This window comes from Dipteris shenzhenensis, chromosome 20 (assembly GCF_047967505.1).
Source record: "Dipteris shenzhenensis isolate YYH24624 ecotype China chromosome 20, Dip_SZ_1.0, whole genome shotgun sequence".
Taxonomy (NCBI): Eukaryota; Viridiplantae; Streptophyta; class Polypodiopsida; order Gleicheniales; family Dipteridaceae; genus Dipteris; species Dipteris shenzhenensis.
Genome location: NC_141615.1, coordinates 10,814,271 through 10,829,986, shown reverse-complemented (window position 1 = coordinate 10,829,986; position 15,716 = coordinate 10,814,271). Strand labels below are relative to the sequence as shown.

The following is a 15,716-nucleotide window of genomic DNA, read 5'->3' as shown; positions in this document are numbered from 1 at the left end:
ATTAGGACATCCCCCAGCATCCAGGAATGTTTACTCCAAGCCTTGTGCCCTAAAGCAAAGTTTTAGTTGCACTCAGTAGTTGAGCTGATGAGTCGCTCAGCTTCGGCTCTTCTCCTACTATGGAAGCCTTGTATTCCCACTTGTTATCGCCTGTGCTGAATAGTACTTAAGGTTGGAATGGATGGGAATTCAATGACCCATGGGGACTGCAGGCCACCAGCAGTAGCTTGCTAGCCCCGTTTGCAGGTGTTGATGTCGTTTCTACCAAATTAGAAGGTCTAGTCCATGGACCTACTCTTAGAGCACGGTCACATGGCTCGAAATTTGCAAATTGGGCAAATCACTTTGCCAAAAGGTGCAAATTGCATTGTCGGACACTAAGAAGTAATGCCTCTCCTTGAGAGGAGGGACACCATTTGAGAACAAACTTCTTTATGTATTAAATGCTCCTGCAACCAATTCGATGGCCTCTACAAGCTTCAGATCTCATCTACTCAGTTGGAGCTTATTGTTGTATTAACGTGATACCTAGAAACAATTTGGGGAAGTAGGGGCCATGCGTGACTCTACTATTAGGAGGGCCAAAAAATTGGTGCACCTTTGAATGGTTTGCTTTGTGGTGACTTTCAAGGAACGTGTAGCAAGATGGGGATAAACCTTGGAGGCTTTTGCATCAAATCAAGGTGCGACCACTCGACCAATGCCTCTTTTCCATTCTCACCAACCCAGAGTTAGGGCCTTATGTCATGGAAGGGAAATACGTAAGACATAGCTATTTCTGTTATGCTATGCAAATGCATCATAGGAAATAGAAGGGAAATAGGTGGGAAATAACACTCCATGCTCTAGACATCAAGGTGCTATTTTCCACACTCTTGAGAACATCTCTCATTTCTTGGCTTGCACTAGAGCGTGATAAGAAACTCTAAAATCTTATGAAGCCATGTGGCACATTCTAAGCTGTAGATCAACTTGCCTATTATAATATTCTTAGCAGCTGGCCAAGCATTCGAGTTTTCCCTTGGATCATTATGTCATGCATCATAGGAAAAACATCCCAATTACGCTCTTCCACCAGAAAAGCATCCAAAATAGCCATCATTATTTCCCTCCTTTTCCCCCTCCATGACATAAGCCCCTTAGTCCTTATGGACTAGCTTGCAGTAGTTGGGAGATAGTTGGTACTCTGTTTGTGCAGCAGCACGTACAATTACAGAAGGTCCTTGTCCAGATTAGGAGCTGCGGTGATCCGAGACGGACATACTCGGTTATGTTGGCCAGTCTACGAATTGGTTGTGAGTTTTAACGGAGAACGTCTTCAGAGTTTGCTCGGGGCCGACAAGTGGGCGATTTGGCCCCGTGCATTCGCTTGGTCGCAGACTCGTTTTTCTCATACATGCCTATAATCCATTTATGAGCGACTTTATAAACTTTTAACATGAGGAGTCTTTTGGTAGCGGAGTCTAGAGGCTGTTGCAAGTCCGGCTTTTGTTTTGGAGTACAGGTAAGTGCATCGAAGCACAAGAACTACTTGCTAGGAGATGCTGAGGCTAGAGCAGGCACTCGCTTCTGTGGCACGGATGCCCGAGCTGCCTTCAGTTGAGAAATTTATTCGCATCTTGCAGACGTGCAGAGAAAAGAAAAAGTTAGCGTATGCCAAGCACTTGCATGCCTACATGTGCCAAAGTGGGCTTGAATCTCATAGAACTCTCGGGAACTACATTGTCCCAATGTTGTTGGAATGTGGAAGCATGTGCGATGCTCAGCAGGCTTTTAACAAGTTGGTTGATCGGAATGTGTACTCCTGGACTTCTGTAATCCTGGGTTATATTGAATGTGGGGAATCACAACATGCCCTCAAGCTGTACCAGAAAATGCAGGAGGATTCTGTTCATCCTAGCAAGTACACGTTTGTGGCACTACTGAAAGCTTGTGCAAGGCTGAAGGATGTTGAAAGAGGCCGAGAAATACACGCTGAGATTGCCAGAGAGGAATTGGAAAGAGATCCTTTTGTTGGCAACACCTTGATTGATATGTATGCCAAATGTGGCGCTCTTGCAAAAGCACAGGGAGTGTTTGAGAAGCTGCCAGTTCGGGATGTAGTATCGTGGACTGCACTAATTGCAGGATATGCTGAATGCGAGTGTGGTGAGGAAGCACTGAACTGTTTTCAACAGATGCAACTGGAGGGTGTTCCTCCAGACGCTGTCACATTTATTTGCAGTTTGAAAGCTTGTAGCAGCATAGGAGCCATAGATCAGGGCCGAGGGATACATGCTGAGATCACCAAGCAAAAATTGGAAAGAGATCCTCGTGTGGGCAACACCTTGGTGGAGATGTATGCCAAGTGTGGCTCCCTTGCAAAAGCACGGCAAGTGTTTGACAAGCTGCCAGTGCGAAATGCAGTCACATGGACTGCACTAATTGCAGGATATGTTGAACACGGGCTTGGTGAGGAAGCAGTGAACTGTGTCAGACAGATGCAACTAGAAGGTATTGCTACAGATGCAGTCACCTTGATTTTCATTTTAAAAGCGTGTGGCAGCATAGGTGCCATAGACAGGGGCCGACAAATGCACACTGAGATTGCCAGACAGGAATTGGACAGAGATCCTATTATTGCTAGCAACTTGGTGGAGATGTATGGCAAATTTGGTTCGCTTGCTGAAGCACAGGAAGTGTTTGACAAGCTGCCAGTTCAAAATGTGGTCTTGTGGACTGCCTTAATTCAAGGATACGCGGAGAATGATCTCGGTGAAGAAGCACTGGACTGTTTTGAACAGATGCAATTGGAGGGCATCTCTCCAGATACTGTCACGTTTGTTTGCAGCTTGAAAGCTTGTGGCAGCATAGGAGCCACAGATAAGGGCCAAGGCATACACGCTGAGATTGCCATACAGGAATTGGAAAGTGATCCTTGTGTTGGCAACACCTTGGTCGACATGTATGCCAAATGTGGTGCCCTTGCAAAAGCACGGGAAGTGTTTGACAAGCTGCCAGTTCGAAATGTTGTCTCATGGAGTGCACTAATTGCGGGATATGCCCAGCTAGGAAAAGGTAAACTTGTTTTCCATATGTTCGAGAAAATGAGAGGAGAAGGCATAAATCCAAATGGGGTCACATTCCTTAGTATCCTCACTGTATGCAGTTATGCAGGTCTAGTGGATAAGGGCCAGGATTACTTTGAGGCCATGAGCAATGACTACAACATCACTCCAACTATAGAGCACTACACTTGCATGGTTGACCTCCTTGGCCGTGCAGGCCAATTAGAAGAGGCAGAGGTGATGGTGGAGAAGATGCCTTTCCAACCTGGTGTTGTGGTTTGGACTACTGTGTTGGGTGCTTGTCGAAAGTGGGGTAATATAAAGCTTGGAAGATGGGCCTTTGAACATGCAGTACGATTAGATGAAAATAATGCTGCAGCTTACATCTTGATGTCTCATATCTATGCAGATGCTGACATGCACGAGCATGAGAAGAAGGTCAAGGCTATGAGGGTGTAAGAAGCAGCCAGGACAGAATTGGTTGGAGATTCGTCAAATTGTGTATACATTTGTGCTGAGGGGTGTGAGAGAATGAACTACATATAGGCAAAATGGGTCACATTCCTTGGTGTTCTTACTGCACGCAGTTGTGCTGCATGCAAGTCTAGTGGATGAGTACGAGAATGTTCAATGAGCAACAACTATGGCGTCACGTCAATTATTGAGCACCGCAGTAGATCTCCTTGGCTGTGCAGGCCAAACAAGAAGAGGCGGTAGGGCAGGTGCCTTTACATCCTATGCTGTGAGTTGTGGGCTACTATGTTGGGTGCTTGTCTAAAGGAGGGTAGTATGGAGTGAGTAAAGAGAAGTCTGAACATGCGGTGTGATTGGATGGTGCTGCAGTGTATTTCTTGATATGTAGCATGCAGGAGGATGAGAGGAAGGCCAAGGCAATGAGATGTTAAGAAACAGGCATGGAAAACGTCAGGATGGACTTTGTCGGAGGTTGGAATTGTGCATATGTATATGGGGGAATAAAGACAATCCCAAAGCACAGTGTAGGAACACTAGCGTAATAAAGGGGAAAATGAGATGTGTTAGCATTCGTTAGCACGATGGGTGCTAGGGGTATCTTAGCATGAGAGGGCACTTACACATGATGTGATAGCTCTTCTCCACTCCTCAGTGTACTCTTCTGATGGCAATATGGGCTATTGGTAACCAGGCATTGTGAGCTGTCCTGCTACTTCAAGCAACAGTTGTTCTTAGGTCAAGTGAGCAAAGGTGGGTTTCCTTCACCCTCCTTATTGGATACCTTGGAGACATCTGAGCTGCATGCTCACACTTTGTTGAGAAGAATCAAGCATGAGAACACACTATTCATGCTGTCATGTCACTTTACCTGCCCGCACAATTGGTGGAGTTGAAATTCTGGTTGGAAGAAGAGTTTTGGGCTAAAGCTTGGAGAGTTCATGGTAGGTGCCATAATAGTTGTGAACATGTGGAGAGTGGGAAACAAAGGGGAGAGAGTGAGTGCAGGAGCAAATTTGGGGGTGTGTGTCAACATTGATGATGATCAATAAATGGTTAACTAGAACTTTGACTTTGGAGTATTTACAGCTTGGTGACATCCCCTCGGCTTCTATTCAATTGACCTTAACTGAAAAGCTTTCTTATAAATATCCAAAAGCTATGGATTATCAGATAACATGTCTTCATTCATCCACTTGGCATCCAATGTCGAATAGTTTTTGAATTTTACAAGATACTTCTAAAATTCTTTGCTTTGAGGGCCTTTGCGTATAATATGTTACACAATTTGTTTTGGTTGAAGGACATCCTCTAGCTCATCCACTTTTGGTGGATCCTCTGTTACTAGCTTTGTAGGCTCTGGTCTTTGAAATTTCTTTAGAAGACTCGCATGAAAGGCACTGTGAATCCTCCAGTGCTCTGGCATTGCCAACGTGTATGCAACCTCATTAATCTCTTCTGTAACTCAGAATGGGCCATGGTATTTGGGAGATAGCTTTGCGTACACCTTTTGCTTACCCTTTAGCTTGTGGAGCCTAGCTTTCTCGAACTTCAAAAGCATCCAATCCCCTTCCTTGAAATCTGATTGTCTCCTATGCTGATATGTAGCCTTCTTATGCTTTTCTTGAGACCTTTTAATTGTTGTCCGGATTTAGTTGGAAGTTGTCTTGAGGTCTTTGATAAACTGATCAGTTGCTACAAACATTTCATCTTTGGTCCTCAGGTAGGTGTCAGAATCACCTTCCCATAGATGACCTCAAAGGGGGCTTTCCTTGTGGAGTTGAGAACTATATTGTTATATGCAAACTCCACTAGTAGTAGGTACTTTTCCTAGTCTAAACTTTGGTAGCCACGTAGCATTTCAATACATCCTTAGTATGTGACTTTGACCATCTGTCTCGGGATGGAAAGAAGAAGAAAATTTCAATTTGATTCTCATATTATCAAATAAAGCTCTCCAGAATAGACTAGTCATTTTAGGGTCTCAGTCACTGACAATGGGCTTAGGCATATAATGGTGCTTAAAGATTTGTGCCATGAAAAGCTTAGCCATATGATCTGCTTTTATAGTTTTGCAAACCGGAATGAAATGAGCTTGCTTGTTGAATCTATCAATGATAGTCCAAATCCCACCATTCCCTAACTTTGATCTTGGCAAATAAAAAATGAAGTTAATTGTGATACTTTCCCATGGTGCATGAGGCACGAGAAGAGGCCAGGTGCTTTTCGTCTGTCATATATGACCTTTTGACAGGTAAGGCATTCTGTAACAAACTGATGTATGTCTTTTCGTATCGTTGGCCAAAAGAAACACGTCTCTAGTGCTTGAGTTGTTGTTGTAATTCCTCTATGCCCATCATAGGGAGGTGCATGGCATTCCTCCAAAATCTTTTTCCTCATCTCCTGGGTGATGCATAGGTGGTCATCTTTCATTAGATACCCATCTTTCAGGGAATAATGATGGGTGAATTGCCCCTCTTACACTTGCTATAAAATCTAACCAAGGCATTTGCCACTCTGTTTTGAGCTCTCAGAGTATGGACAATTTGAAAATGATATGTTTGCACATTTCATGTGCTTCTCAGAGAGCTTAGTCTGAGTCAAGAAATATCTCAGACTTTGGTGATCAGTCTATATCGTAAAGTCTACACCCAAAAGATAATGCTTCCATGTATGGATGGCATGAATTATAGCCAGCAACTCTTTCTCATAGATTCCCAAATATCATCTCGGAGTCTCTGTCATGACAAGAGAAATCGCTAATTTGTGATTAGTAGATATTAAAAAATTATTATATATTATACGCCAATGGTGTAACATGTATTTGTATTAACGATGGACACTGATCGATTTGTTATGGCGGTGGATCATCTGATTAGATAGGACTAGTCGAGTTGGAGCCACTGCTTCAAACAGCATCAAATTTGGACATGTGATACTTATTTTATTAGTAAAGATATGCACACACGTGTCTAGGTCCTAGGGGCAATAGGAAGGGAAAGGTGCATTAAGGTGCATTGAATGGTAGATGCATGGTTCATAGCATAAGGGTGGGTGTAAATGGGAAGATGGAACTTGAGTGATCTCAAGGGACATTAATGAAAGGGTATCACCCTTTCATTGTGACTCTCACGTAGGAATTGGACTGAATCAATCCCTTAAACAACAAGTCCTGCACCTGGGCCATAATTTCTTCTCACTAAGTTGCACTAACTCTGTATGGGGGCCTATTGGGTGGCTCACTACTAGGAATGAGTTCTATACCATGATCATCAAGTCTCTTAGGGAGTAACTCCCTTGGCAAAGTGTTAGAAAAACAATCTTTAAAGTTTACAAGAAAGTGAAATTTATTTTGATCTGCCTCACTCATTTCAACATGCATTTCAACATCTCTTTCTTTTATAAAAACCATGTACATTGAAACTGTAGACTCTATTGCTTTTCCAACCGAAATATTTGATACAATGGGGATAGTCTCCCCTCTATTCCTGGCAACCACACGCTGTGTTTAACCCTTATGTACAAATTCAAGCACTCTCTCAGGAAGAGTTAACTTCACTGCCTTGCAATGGCACCAAGGCATACCCAATCGTGATCTTTTAGTGGGGAGATGGAGAAGTCTTCCTGGTCAACATAATTTTGTACGTGAAGACGGACCTTTCCTATAAAGGGAGTAACTGGCACAGGGTTCCCACAGAACATCTGGTCAGCATCCAGAGCCCTATCTAACTCCTCCATCTTTGTCCCCAGCCTTAGGGCTAAATCCTCTGATATGAAGTTATCTGTAGCCGTGGGATCAAACAATATTAGCGCCTGCTGGTCTCTGATCTTGCCCCAAGATAGCACCAACTCTCTTTCCTCTGGGTTTGTCACTCCCAAAATGTCTGAAATTCCTCCTGCCATCGGCTTTTGCTGTCCTAGTGGCTTTATCTGCTCCCTAGAACCCAAAGGTTTCTCGGGGCACTGGGCAGCCACATGCCCTTCCCACACCTAAAACATTTTCCCTTGTTGCAAAAAATGGCTATCTGTTCAGGGGAAAATTGGGTTTGCCCTTGAAGGCTTTTGGTGCTTGGTTTCCCCTCGACTTCTTTGGGTGGAATTCCCTCTTCTGAGCCTTGGGAAACTCCTTTTTCTTTGATTGGGGTGTGGCTAGATTTTTCTTGTCTGTGCTGTCCCAGCATAAAGAGAAGGCATTGTGGTGGGATCCTACATATATATTAAGCTCGCCACAGTGGCTGCGTGCATGATATCCTGTATGCCGTTATGTTGCTGTTGGGTATTAACCACAGCCTCAGTTTTTGGCATAAGACCAGACTTGTACTTTCTTACCTGCGGCTTCTTTGAGACCTTCTTGAAGGGAGTGATTTGCAAAATTACATCCCAAAATTTCTAGTTGTAGGCCTATACTGTATCTCTTGCATCCACATGCAAGTTGTCCCAGGTGACAAGAACATGGTCTTTGAACTGCTTGAGCATAAACTGTTTGTAGAAGGCTTTCTTGAAGCCCTTCCACTTTCTTGGAGTAGTGCCAGCTGTAGTCTTGTGCACTCCACCATGCACTAGCCATTGTTGTCAAGTTTAAACTAGCCATGAGGAGCTTCGAAGACTCTGAAAATCTCTTCGTGCCAAAAGCTGAATCAAATTGTCTAATGAACTGCATGGCTTTTTTTGTCTGGCCATACTAGCCATTAAAGGTTGCAAAACATGACATATTTCCCACCTTTGAACTTTTTGGTCTTGTCTCTCTTGCCTGACTCTTTTTTCTTCTTCTTCTTATGCTTTGACTTCGATGATACATAAGAAGATGATGATGAGGATGAAGAGATAGAGCTAGAAGAAGAAGATGAACTTGAAGAGCTCTGATGATGCTTAGCCTTTTTCTTCTTGGAAGGTGTACTCCCTTCCTCACTACCTGTTTTTTTCTTTTTGCTGTTCTCTTTTGAGGTTTCTTTCTCTTCTTGGAAACATCATCTACAGGAAGAACAGGAACTGCGTCTAGGGATCTTTTTTTGGCTGTCACCCTCTGGGTTGCCCCAAAAGAAACTCTCTACTGCTCTTCCTCTGCATGAGGATTTACGAGCTTGCGAAACAATGGATCCCTTGTGGCTTCCATGAGCTGTGCCAGTAAATGTTTGTAACTTGCCTCAGTCTTTTGACTCTGCTCTTGCATAGCTTGATCACATTCCTGGCCCTCTCCTTATGGGAGGGGATGGCATTTTGCTGTGAAGCCATCACTGCAACTTATCTGAGATTTTGTAAGCTCTCACACATAATGTATACAATTGATGTACTCAGTGTTTGCTTTCCAGAAAGAAATACCTCAACAAGAGGTTTATTGCATTCAAAACTTGTGCCCCAGTAACAAGCTGTCACCTCAAGGTATAAACCACAAGGTTTCTTGAGCATCAATTGCTGTGTTGCCCCTTTGCTGGTTACTGCAAAAGCACTCAAAATGCATCTGTTTTTCCCTTTTCAGAGCACAAAGGCATGCATCTCTTTATTTCTGCAATCTCTGATTTTTGCTGATTTTTTGACAGGAAATGCTATATCTAACAGATGATACCTTTTTTTTCTTCCTGTAATTGGATGGATAACTATCTGGTTGCACTAACCAAAACAATTGGTTCTGGTTTGGTTAGTGTGTGAGACTGAGCCTCTAACTAGAGCAACTAACTAAGGAGTTGAATTAGCTAACTAGTTACAATCTGGTTACACTAACCAAACTAGTTTGGTTGAACCAGATCAATTGGACCAAGCTTGATCTAATGGAATAGTGGTTCCACTAACCAGAGTCAACTAGCCAGGGTTAAACTAACTTGGATACCACGTAAGCTGTCTAGTTGGGAGTACCACATCAACATCCGCGTGTGTCTGCCACGTCAGCTTCCTGCTGTATGGTCGCCACGTCAGCTCTACATGCTTTGCTACATGTCACTGTGTCACTCTGTCAATGCCATATCATCAGGTGGTCTAGCTACCACGTCACCATCTGTGTAGCCCTACCACATCATCACCTGGTTGTTAGCACAACGACCATCGCCGCCAAGCACCTTGCGCAGGTTTCATGCGTGGCTGCGTCAACGTATGCAATGAACTTTGCAAAGTATCATCCAGCAGCGTCAATGAGACTACCCTCAAGGCATCTCACTGCGTGGTGATCATCATCGTCACCAAAATCTGGCAGAGGCATGTTTGCACCTTCACAATGCCTGCTCGCCACCACAAAGCTTCCCTACAGAACCTTGGTCATGTGCGAGGATTGGCGTGTTGGGTCCATCTCCCAAACGTAGTAACGTGCTCACCTCACCGTCCCGATAGACCCCTTGACGCCCACATGCAGATCCTCGTGATTCGCCCGTCGTGGAGATACTAGTGCAATTCTCCATACTTTATTCGGATGCACTTTTGCTCCCACGAGCTTCACCACAGGCTCTACGTTAGACGTCCGTGAGCATGACGCCTTCAATCAGTCACGCGTAGATGGTCTGCATCCCGTTAGCTCTTCATTAGAGGCGTCGATGGCCTCTCTTCCTCTTTTGAGTTTTCTACCGCACCGTGTCTTCATGTGTCTCCATAAATTTTCTCTTGGGATCAACTAGACAACCCGCAACTAGTGCTCTCTTTCAAGCGCTCTTTTCCCTTTATACTTTTCCTTTGTCAACGTCCACAACCTGTTCCAAGCATATATAGAAACTCCACACTGATCACTCCGATACCATCGTTGTTCTACAATTAGGCATGGCTTTCTGGTTTTTTTTTTGCATAGTGTCTCCCACGCGATGATTCCCAGCTTGGAAGCCTTGATCTCAATATCAAGACTTGGAAACATTTAGTTAAAGTGTACATAGCCATGGCACCCATTAATCATCAACGCTTCTGAATGCAAACAAATTCTAGACTAATCCTAGTCTGTGTGGGCGTCCCCACCAAGTAAACATGTGCACATAAACATGAAACCTTTTCTTTAGTCGACCGAGGTCAACCCTCTTGATCGTAATTAAGGGGCTTGATCATTAGTCGAAGCGTCTTAATTATGGCCAAGTCTTTCTAACCCAGGTTGGCATATCTTGGTTAACTAAAGTTAACCCTCTTTGCGTAAGCCAAGTCTCGTTGACCGAAGTCAACACTCTCGGACCGAAATCAGTGCTTTGTTTCTTTAGTTAGCTATAGTTAACCATCTTGGCCTAAGCCAAGTCTTCCTAACCAAGGTTAGGCTTACTTTACCAGAGTTAAGTATCTTTGACCGAAGTCAATACTTTGTCCAAATAAGTAGAACTTTTTGAGCATAATTATGAAGAACTCATTGATTATGATAAATAAATGGTCAACTAGAACTTTGACTTTGGAGTATTTACAACTTGGTGACAATTTCACTCCCTCCACCCATTCATCCTAACACTCTTGGACTTTTGAGGGTTTTCCAACCCTCCTCGAGCCCCATTCACTCCCTGGGAGTCCTTTCTCTCCTAGTGGTTGCTTTAGCCCCCTCCATCATCCACTCCCCTTTAGCCCTCCTTCATAGCTTAGCATCCACTCCTTCAGCCCTCGCTTTTATATTGTAGCATTCTAAATCTGTGTATGCTTGAAATCTTGAAACGTTTCCATTTTGGTTTTTTGTTTCCCGTTTCCCCCTTTCCTTTTTCCCTAACTATGGCTCCAACACCTCTCTGTGCCGTTCTTCTTGTTGAAGGTTTGCTACTAAAGAGAGTGTTCTTCTAACATATCTCTCGCCTCCCTACTGCTTTGGATGTACCCCATACCTGAGGCACAAGGTGATGATCCCTGGCCTCCTTGTTGCTCTAAATGCAGCTCATACCTCAAGCACAAAATGATCTCTGCATACTGATCTAGCCGACCAGATCCCATAGACTTGCCTACCAGTTTGTGTTTCACTTGACTAGGCAAGCCCTTCTCCTGACATTGCTGTACACTCGACCAGTACTTACAGTGTTGCAGCCACTAGTACTTTTGCACCCGATTGGCCTTGTGTGGGTACGATTTGCTCCTGTAACTACTGACTGGACTTGTCCACTTGTTGCTGGTTTATGGGTTTGGTTTGGTTGAGTTAACCAGGCCGAACAGCCTCTGCTTTATTGGTCCGTATAAGGCCCACATACGAGGGACATGCTGAGCTTAGCCCCAACCATACTGCCCCTTCATCTGATCCTTCTCCAACTTGTATGCAGCCTTAAACCAAGACCCACAACTAGCCAATTTAGCTACCCATTCCCGTTCCTTGCACATCTACCATGTGGCAGTCCACACCACTGATATACCTGTAATTCTCATATCTGCCTTGTGGCAACCTTCTCATCTATCGATGTGGCTTCCTTTTGATCCCTAACATGCTGTTGGTACAACTATCCCCTTTCCTCATTTGGGGGCTCACAAGTGAAGAGGTGACCTCTAAAATCCCAACAACTCGTCTTACTGACCACCATGGGCAAACAACCAAACATCGATGCATGTGCACTAGTAGCTCCCTTAGAGAAGGTCTCAGAAATGCTCAAGCGGGAAAGAGGCGGGAAGGTGGAGCTAACTCTGCGTTGCCCGAGGTCCTGCCCCTCTAGCCCCCACTTCACCTCTCCTGCCTTTTCCTAGCTCTTCCAAGTGCGCCATCCTATAGTCTACCCCCCTCGCTTTCAACTTCCTTCTTTTTCATGCAGTAGTTTTTATCCTTATCTTGGTCTCCTCTATTTTGCCTCAGTCACACCACTTTTTGTCTCTTTTTTGCTCTTGTTTTAGCCTTCTGCAGTAGCTGGTGTCACTATCAGATATTGTGGAGCTGTTGTAGTAGCTCCTAGCATTGCCATGACTATGGTTTGGCTAGAGGTGCTCTAGGTTGTATCATTGGCCTCATGCCCACGTGAAGCAAGGTTTGTGATTGAATCTAGGAAAGCTTAGTCCTTGAGGCTGACCATATTTTGGAGGTGACTATCTTTGAGAGAGGAGTCTTTCTTGTTCAGCTAAGCTTAGTTCCCATGACATCACTCCAGCTCTAGTGGAGCATGGTCCCATCTTCTTGGGCTTGCATATGGTGTACTTCATTCCTTGGTATCATGGTTGATGACATGGATAAGACGGTACACCACCATGTGCCATAGTGTTTGGTGTTGCTCCTCCTCTTAGGGATCCCAAAGGAGTACTTACCTATCTTGCTTTCCACCATTAGAGGATGTTTTGGCATAGTACTCAATTCTCTCACCAACCAGAGTAGATTAGTCTTGGTAGATGATGAAATCCATTGCCTTAGGGTGATTGTTGAGGCCCGTGAGACCCTACTAGAGGAGATTCTCCTTGAGACACTAGATGGAGGAAAGCTCTTACAAAGGGTCAAGGGTTCTGACTTCCTAGGTTGGTGCCTCTAGTGTAGGCAGATGGGCCACTTGGTGTGAGCATATCCCAAGGGGCAAGGGAAGGCCCCACCTACTCAGTCCTGCAAGGGGCAACAAAGGGAGTTTCGTGTGAATGGAGCCCAACAATTGGACAAAAATAAGTCGTCCCAAATTCCTTGGGTGGAGCATTCTGAAGGGGCTTAGATCAAGGTAGGGAGGAAGAAGCCTTGCAATAGGGTTGCAAAAGTCGCATGTGACGGGCTAGACTAAGATAGCATGTGATGGCAGATTAGGCAACAGTTCCTCCATCTCTCTGAGGAAGCTAGTAGATGGGTCTCTGTTAGGGCACCCACAGACTTTTGAGGGCCACCAGACCTGTTAGAGCCAGTGCTTTGGAGTACTCAAGCAATTGGATAGAGGCAAGCCATGGGGGAGCCTAGCGCACCTTTCCCCCTTGCCCCCCTAGTCCACCATCTCCCTCCCTCCTTGTCCCCCTCGAATCTCCCCCTACCTCCCCTCCTCTGGCTTGCTCCATACCCTTGCCTCCTCTCACCCCTGCTGCAACAATCACCTCCACCACTAGCTATCCTCCGCCCTTTGCCTCTGTGGTGGTCCCTCTTGTTTCCTTCTCCCACCCTCCACTCCGAAGTCCGAGCCCCCTTCAATGCCCATGCCAGCATGCAAGGGCATGCCGCATGGCTTCGACCTTTTCCTATAAATTTTTTGGCTTCTTCCTCCAAGTCTCCATTCGGTTCTCTCTCAGCATAGAACGTAGCTCCCTCGAAGAAGGCAGAGGCAAATGGCCCCTTTTCATAGCTAGACACGAGGCTTCGATAAGGACATCCCCTTCCTTGTGATTTTTGGAGGGTTGGTCCTTGGAATTACCTCGATGTCCAGAATGATTACCCTCTTGCCGTGGAGATGACATTTTTGATCCTACAGCTCTAAAAGTGGGGTCCATTGGTGTTGTGGGCTCCCCTTCCTATCCTTTTTGGAGTTTCAACTTCGCCTCCATGAGAGAGAAATGGACTTCTGCACTATTAGATCTTATGATGAGGGACTAGATGCTCTGCATGGTGAAGGAGGGGCAAGAATTGTGGATCTCCCATTGAGACATGGCTATCTTCCAGTTGGATTTTTGATAGATAGACGAGAATTGGGTCTTACAGTAGCGGTGATTTGCTTGAAACCAAAGGTTAAGCCCAAGTAGATTACACACTAGATGCTCCAGTGTGCCAACTTGCTTAGAGTTAAGGTCTCCTGCATGATGTAGTAGTCCTTGAAGGTAGGCATTGAGCCAATCATGCTTTTGGCACACTGCCACATAGACACAAACTACTCTTTTTCCAAACCTCCCATCAAAGTCATAGACATCAACGATCATTGTTTAGGCTCCCATCGATAGAGGTTTGTTCTCCATCCCTTCCTTGCTATGAGTTCGACCAAGGTGAGTTGGAATGTGCACAAACTTCATGACCCTGCGTAGCAAAAGCAATATTTGCTTATACATTGTTAGGACTTTGCCTTTTCACAGGGAGATGCCCTGCTGTTAGGACTTTGCCTTTTCACAAGGAGATGCCCTTCCTATAGTAGGCAATAGTGGAGGGGTATGTATTTCTATTCCCAAGCATTGGTTGTAGATGTTTTTGATCATGGTGAGCTCATCTCAGGGTGGGTGGTGTGGATCAGCTTATAGATGGGTGACTACAAGATTGGGATCCTAAATGTGTATGCCCTAGCTTGTAGGTAGCAATGGCCTCCTTTCTAGGGGTAGCTTACAAGGAGCCTCTCAGATGTCAACTCTTGGATTGTTGGAGGTGACTTCAAAATCTTAGAGTTTGAGGTGGACAAGTAGGGTGGAGCTTCCTTTTCAAAGATGCCCGCCGCAAATAATTGAGAGGGGCATGTGGGAGTAGTTCATTTTTGCAATCATCGAAAGATATTCGTGGAGAGAGGTGGAGTTCTCTAGAATTCTTGACATCCTTTTCTTCTCCTTTAGCTAGCAGAAGCATGATTTCTTGCTAGACTGACTTGATAGGTTCTATATGGAGGATAGGCCAATGCATAGATGGGTATTTTTGGAAATTACAAAGATGCCAGATCACTCATTACTAATTGTGCTACTCTCAGAGCAACCTTGCACAAAATCCCACAGAAGAGGTTCAAAATCCCAATGCTTTTCTTTAAAAGGAGGAGGTACAATAGGATTTGAGAGAGATTTGGTAGCCAACAACTAGAGCGCTCGAGTTGGCTACCTAAGTGGCAAATGCCATCCACAGGAGTAATGAGGAGATCTAGTCCCAAGATTTTCATTTTCGAAACTCTCTTAAAAATCATGAGAAAGAACTAAGATGGGATATGGCTTCCATTGAGCAAGTCAAAGAGTAGGACCCAGTCTCATAATTGCTCACAGATAAGTATCAGGGCATGCTGCTCGTTCTGTAGGCCACAAAGATCTATCGAGCAGAATTCTCATATCATTCCTCTGAGGCATGATGGGTACAATAGGGAGCTGGGATGATCGGGCAATTTTTAAAGGCCCTTGGCCCCACTTAGTAGTAGGGACACAACTTTATCGGCTACAAGATGTGACTATAGTAGCTACACTCAGGCCCTTAGATGGTCCTTGAGAAGACCATAGATTTCTATAGGCATTTGTTTCATGAGAAGACGTTATACCCTTGTAGCTTGGGAGGAAATTTGGACCAATATCTTGACAATAGTCTCTTAGAGTAGGCTCCCTTTACTCACTCATGAGGAGGCCCTCAAGGTCCTCCCTCCTCACAAGTGCTCGAGGGAGGATGGAATGACACCGACCTTATTTAGGAGCTTTTGGGATCTCATTCACAACCCCTTTTGGCTA

General features: G+C 44.8%; 1 protein-coding gene across 1 annotated transcript; it reads left to right on the top strand.

Annotated features, from left to right (window-relative positions):
- The first annotated feature begins 1,149 nt into the window (after nt 1-1,149).
- LOC147889266 (pentatricopeptide repeat-containing protein DOT4, chloroplastic-like) lies at nt 1,150-4,495 on the top strand. Its single transcript, XM_087391159.1, has one exon. It carries the CDS (start codon nt 1,542-1,544, stop codon nt 3,504-3,506), a length of 1,965 nt encoding a protein of 654 aa, XP_087247285.1. The 5' UTR covers nt 1,150-1,541; the 3' UTR covers nt 3,507-4,495.
- The last annotated feature ends 11,221 nt before the right edge of the window (nt 4,496-15,716 follow it).

What these genes read in the sequence shown, in the direction of transcription:
- LOC147889266 (XM_087391159.1), top strand. Translation starts at nt 1,542, where the DNA reads ATGCTGAGGCTAGAGCAGGCACTCGCTTCTGTGGCACGGATGCCCGAG.